We start from the raw sequence: 6,690 nt of genomic DNA on the forward strand, positions 1-6,690 counted from the left end.
AAAGGCCTCAATTCAGTTAACTCCATTTTTGGGGGAAAATAGCACATGCTAATGTGTGCAGTGCTGCATTTTGCATAATACAAAGCTTCCATTAGCTCTTTCAGTGATCTCTCTGAACACCAACTGAACTTTCTGGGCAGGTAAAGCCATTTATCACCTTCGTCACAATTCAAATGTAAGACAAACAGACTCAAGCCCTGTTTTCCCTCACTTTCATTGGTTTGGTGGAGGGAGGTTGGGTGGCGTAATTAGCCAGGGTGGGTCTCAGTTATGTCATGCTCTGTAGAAGATGCCAGTGAAGTGCCTCTGAAAGGTTCCGCTTCACCTTTGGCCCCATGCATTCATTTTTGTTTGGCCAAATTTGGAGCAGGCCTTCTCAAGTTCTCCAAAGAAAGAAAAGAAGAAGGATGAAAACAGAAAAAACACAAAAATAGAAAGAAACTATGTAGGTCCAATGTAGCAAGATGGTTGTCAAGAGCTTTGACAAATTTGTCTGATTGTATGCATGTTCTTATGCATGTACTATGACTACATTGGTCTTTAATGGCCCTGTAATTTTCTTCCAAATGAGTTTGCCTGCAGTCTTTGTTTAGCAGAAAACAACTCCAGGTATACATGACTCTAGCCAGCTGCAAAACACAATTGCTAATTCATGATTTATCAATAACAGCATAGTTCAGGAAGCACTGATTCTATCATAATACGGCACTGGTCTCAGCTCTGATTGTAAATGGTATATCTGTGTGTGTGTGTGTGTGTGTGTGTGTGCTGCAGGTGGTTGATTTTGGCTTAGTACAGATGCCTCCTGTTGCTCAGTCTGTGTTCGCACATTAAATCTCATTCTCCAGGTTCACCAAAGCCTGTTCCCTTTTTTTGCACCACTCATACTTGACTGAGCATTAGGCTTTTGAAGCAGTTTTCTAGAGGCATTTTTTCTCTTCCCCATTCCGAAACACTGTCATATATGGATATATGGACTTTAGGGGTTGCCCCTGGCGACCTCAGTTCGGGGTTCAATCAAATTATGCCTGTGAGATACTGTCTGATGAATTACAGGGGATTTCATTAAATGACCTCCTTTCATCTACGTAATTTGCTCTAAGTATCCAGACTTTTCATTGTATAATTAAAGCAAAGGCACATCTAAGCTTTTAAATTACTCCGACTTTTGGATTGGTAGCCTAGAGAGAAACTGAAGACTGGAAGAACTGTGAAGGACATTCATCCAAGCCTACTCACAATTGTCTAGAAGCCTTTTTTATTATTCATGAATCCATGGAGTGTGAATTACCATAACCAAAAGAGAGGTAACTTGAGCTTGGCCCTGGACAGCGGAGATTCCTGCACAATTCCCACTATTCAAACTTCAGCTGGGTATTGGGGAGTCTACACTATTTGCTACAATTCCATGCTTTGTCCACATACCTGAACTCAGCCTGCAGAGTCACTTATCCAATAAGTGCATCAGAACTGACAGAATAACAGCAGTTTAGTTGTTTTGTTTCAGATAAACAAAGGAACTTTTATTTACTGCTGACTGAGGTTTGAGCTTTTGTTCCCTGAGTCAAATGGCACTGTATTGTGGGGACACACTTCGTACTGACACCATGTTAACTGGTTCTCAAGGGCTCTGATCTGATTCTATGGGCAAGGGTTTATCACCAGATATGAATGTGAATCATAGAATTGTTGTCCTCCAGTTGAGGTCCTGCAATTAATTTTGAATAAGCCACCTCAAAGACACTCCTAATTAACCAGCTTCCATCCCAAATACCCTCAGAAAGCTCATGCTGAAATTATATACCCCAAATCGGCCTGAACTTTATCGTTACTTCGCAAATGCTCCATTTATAAGACCACATTTCCCGATTTGTTTTCTGACTTGAAAGTCATTTTTCTGAGGCAGATGAAAAGAATTGCATTCAAAGCCACTCTCTCTTACTGTTCTTGGGTTTATGTAATTTTGAGTAATCATACATATCATTTTGCGTTTCTAAGCAACCTAACATCATGGTTTCTTCTGGGATGCCTTCTCAGCTTCTTACTTCTCCTTCCGTTCTTTTTTCAAGTTATGACTTTCATTTCAATGCACATTGCCCCGAGGAATTCAAAATTAGGAACAGTGTACTTGTGGTTTGAACAGGACATATGAATCCAGTTCACTTTATTGCCGAAAGCCAGGCTCAAGATTATGGAAGGAATTGTCTTGCCTGTGTCATTCCAGGCAGCAATATCTTCATTCCCCTCTTGGGAGTTCTACTAAGTAACTTTGTGACAGTGTCGCTGCAAGAATTAAGACAAGCTGAATTTCTGTATATGTGCCTCCACCAATGGCCTTTTCTTTTGGAAGATTTTGAAAGCTGACAGCTTGACCATTGTTGTAAAATTGCAACATTATTTTCAGCATCTCAGGGCTGCTCTTAGGTCATTTAGATGCAATTTCATAGTTCCGTGTTCTACACTTTTTTTCCTCAATCAACACCTGTCCAAGTGAAACATGACCGGCGTTTAATGCAGACTATATTCACACTTGGCAACAGATGACGTTCCCCAGTTTACCACTGCCATGTGTCTTAGTGCTCCATTCTCCTTCTGTCTCCCTTTTAGATCTTCACCCGATATGGCAAATGCTACACGTTCAACTCAGGACAAGACGGTCGGCCTCTGCTCGTGACCATGAAAGGAGGTATGGGTAATGGCCTGGAAATAATGCTGGATATTCAACAGGATGAGTACCTGCCAGTATGGGGAGAGACAGGTAATGTGCATAAACACACACACACACACACACACATAGACACACACTCACTTTAACTTACTTTAGCTCACAGGATAAGCATGGACAACTGGTGCAATTAAGGCAATAAGGACAGATGTTTAGAGATTGAATGGAAGGGTGAACAAGTGCATAGTTCTGTGCCATATGAGACCCATATATTAATTTTTAAAATTAAAATTAAATTATTAAAATTTTGATACTGTAGTGTCATAAATCTTTTTTTTTGCTTACCTTGAGTAACTATAACAAAAAACATTTTTGACAGCAGTCAAGAATACTAAAATAAATAATGTTTTGTTCATTTATTACTTAGAATTGTCATGCACCTAAAGAAAACTATGCTACAAGTTATAGAACACAATTCATAACTGCTTCATTACAATATACAAAAATATTTGTTCACAGTTTTGTGTTTAATGTACTGACAAATTGTTCAAAGCAACTATTTTGAGGAACACTATAGAGGTGAGAGTAGAAAAATGGACGAGGTGGAGGGGAGAGGTTATTTAGGGGTTCAAAGAAATTAATTGTTGTAAACACTTAATTTTATACAATATATTACTACTTGAATGATTACAGTGTATCATATCAGATCTTGATGTCCTGTTTTACATTATATTTACAGCTTTCATGAATTTTCATTGAAAGGAATTATATTCCAGTTATGAAAACACTGATTATTGCATTCAGAAGTTTTATTTTATCTGTAATATTATGCCTGAATGCTTTCATATCTTTTTCATAACATACCTTTATGCCATCAAACTTTGAATACAAATTAGGATGCAAATGGCATTCACATAGAGCTAAAATTAAATTCTTTAAATTCATTTTAGCCCCTTCCCTCTTCTTCTTGAGAAGTTCTTTCATCCTTCCTTTTTCCACTATGCAAATGACATTCATGAATGCAATATGAATATGCGTGGGAATGTTAAGGCTTTTTTGGAATGCCAGTGTGGATCCCTCCTGTTATGTCTCAGTATTAAGGTCATCGGTGATGAGCAAAGGGAGTGCAGTGATGTCATTGCCCTTTTCAGCCAGACCCCCCCAGGCACATCAATCAATTCCGAGCCTCCTCTAGAGATGGGCTACTTGCCGAAATTCTGGGCAAGAGTCACATTATTGGCTTGCTGAAGCGAGGGTGCTGCATTGTGCAAGCACGTTGCATGCACACACACACACACACACACACACACACTTAGACCTGTGCATTCGCACATCAACAAGAGCAGAGGCTCCACACATTAATTACACGTGAGATGACACGTACTGAATTTGCACGCACATCAGTGGCCTGCCTCCGTCGGCACCTCTACGCTTGAAGGCTTCGGTGAAGCTACGTTCGAGTACTATGCTGCTCTCCATCCCAGTAATTGAAAAAGAGGGCGCAGAAGTGGCTGAAGGAGGAACAAGACGACAGGTTATATAGTCAGCCAGAGAACTGTCTGTATGAGAACCCTGCATTTCAAGAGTCCCATTTTTGTTGCCAGTTTTTTCCTGCAGGGTACTGTTCATGGTGCTGAATATGCATCACCAATGTCTGTAAACTTCACACCAGCTGCACACCAGTGGTCTGAACTGCAGTACAGCAAATTAAATGATCAATTAAATGATATTGTGTTGTTAGGTGAAGCATTGACAAGGCTTTGATCACATTATACAGCTTTTGGTAGCTCATATGGAGGGGAATGTCTGTTGCGACAAGGTTTGCTTAAAATACAGTCACCACATACCTTATGATTTCTAGTTCTTCATGGTGTACTTGTACCTTTGTATAAGTATGCATTAGTACACAGTAGCCATAGTGCATTTAATGTGTTGAATCATAAGGTATTTATGGCTAAGTCTATAACAAATTCAAAATCTTTCTAATTTACACTATGCATTCATTAGTGCTTTTTCTGTCTCATAATTGCCATTATATATAAGAAAATGTAAATAAAACTTCACAAGCCACTTTAGATAAACCTATCTTGTATATCCACTCTAAGGTAACTTTAATTGGTACCCCTTTCTTATAGGTGCATTGTGTAAGTGTACATTTACATACTGGAGTACAATTAGTCAGCCACTCTTTTCCCTACTGCTCAACACCGAACCACTCCACTGTGTAGGCCCACAGCTGACCAGATATGACTGCTGTTTTTACACGTCACCATGACAACAGGGTTGAGCGCATTCTACCACCTAAAGGTATCCAATCAGCAGTCTTTGCTCAGAAATTGACCCCCAATGAAGGGTTGGAGAACACCAAACCTGCATTGCCCATGGCAAGAGATGGGTTACAGTCTTTAACTGCATATCTCCAAGTTGTTTCTAGCAAATATATGGTTCTGATCAAATGGGTGGTCCATGCATTTGAGCAGCCTGTGTGCATAGCCTCAGCATAGGGTAGGGTCCCACCTGTTAATGTAAAATCCATAAGCAACGAAGACCTGTGAGCTCACACTGCTAACCGTATTGATTTCCCCTTTCATCTTCTCCCCCATTTGTTTATTTATGTATTCATTATGGCAGTGACACTACATCAACCTCACACGATTGCGAAAAAAGAGAGCAGTGATTAGGCTGGTTAGCTCTCAGCCTTGTCCCCCATGAAGACAGCTGTTTGTCCCGTGCCGCCAGCCTGGTCACTGCATAAATACAGGGCTGGTTATAAGATGCTAAGAGGCTGGCAGCTCTTCAGCAAAGCACTACAGCAAATGTGATTTAATCAAGGACGGCGCAAGGCGAATGCTCAACGTAACATTTTATTGCTGCTGTTCAGATGTCTTCTGGCAAGTGTTTAACTGAGCTGTTTGCAGACCTTATCTCCAAACAATTTTTGCATAATAAATTTACCCAAACTGTTAAATGAAGCAGCTAACATAAAAATGAGGTGGCATATGGGTGGCTCTATAACAGTCATTTCATTAAATAATTTCAAAATAGATAACTTATAAGCCACTTGTAAATTATTTGTCCCTTGGTGATTTATAGATCTTCAGTAGATCTTCAGTAGTAATCTATTTCTGACCACAGTCCTGTTTTTGACTTTCTTAACAAGTATAAACATTTAAATAAAAAATAAATGTAACATTTCTGCTTGCTGTGTACAAAAACATGTACACTCAGCATTCAGAAACGCCACCTTAATAGAAACACCATTCTAAAATAGAATTTTATTAGAAGTATCAGAAACGCCACCTTAATAGAAACACCATTCTAAAATATAATTTTATTAGAAGTATCAGAAACGCCACCTTAATAGAAACACCATTCTAAAATAGAATTTTATTAGAAGTATCAGAAACGCCACCTTAATAGAAACACCATTCTAAAATATAATTTTATTAGAAGTATCAGAAACACCACCTTAATAGAAACACCATTCTAAAATATAATTTTATTAGCAGTATCAGAAACACCACTTTAATAGAAACACCATTCTAAATGATCGTTTTAGCAGTATCGGAAACACCACCTTAATAGAAACACCATTCTAAATCATCCTTTTAGCAGTATCAGAAACACCACCTTAATAGAAACACCATTCTAAATTATCCTTTTAGCAGTATCAGAAACACCACCTTAATAGAAACACCATTCTAAATCAACGTTTTAGCAGTATCAGAAACACCACCTTAATAGAAACACCATTCTAAATTATCCTTTTAGCAGTATAAGAAACACCACCCCCCACTGCCACCATCATGTTATATACTGAAAGTATTCCATCACCCAGATCATATCTGGTCAGAAGCAGTGTGGCTTACAAACTGTGCATGTTAACACATCTGTTGTTGTACAATCATAAAATGCCTCTGTAAGAAAATGTGTCCACTGAGCATAGATGCCCAAGGGTCTGGTTAGTGTCTGTTTGTCTTTAAACAGTAAGCACACGTTCCTCTGGACAGACTGTCAGCCAAGAG

At 39.0% G+C, this 6,690-nt stretch overlaps 1 protein-coding gene across 3 annotated transcripts in view; it reads left to right on the forward strand.

Moving 5' to 3' along the window:
- The window catches only part of asic1b (acid-sensing (proton-gated) ion channel 1b), a 157,389-nt gene that overhangs the window by 136,790 nt on the left and 13,909 nt on the right, over positions 1-6,690 (forward strand). For all 3 annotated transcript variants that reach the window (XM_035520621.1, XM_035520619.1, XM_035520620.1), the window contains one exon: positions 2,608-2,758. In XM_035520621.1, the coding sequence (XP_035376514.1) occupies positions 2,608-2,758 (151 nt within the window). The remainder of the gene's footprint in view (positions 1-2,607; positions 2,759-6,690) is intronic.

The sequence above is a fragment of the Electrophorus electricus genome, chromosome 20 (assembly GCF_013358815.1).
Source record: "Electrophorus electricus isolate fEleEle1 chromosome 20, fEleEle1.pri, whole genome shotgun sequence".
Taxonomy (NCBI): Eukaryota; Metazoa; Chordata; class Actinopteri; order Gymnotiformes; family Gymnotidae; genus Electrophorus; species Electrophorus electricus.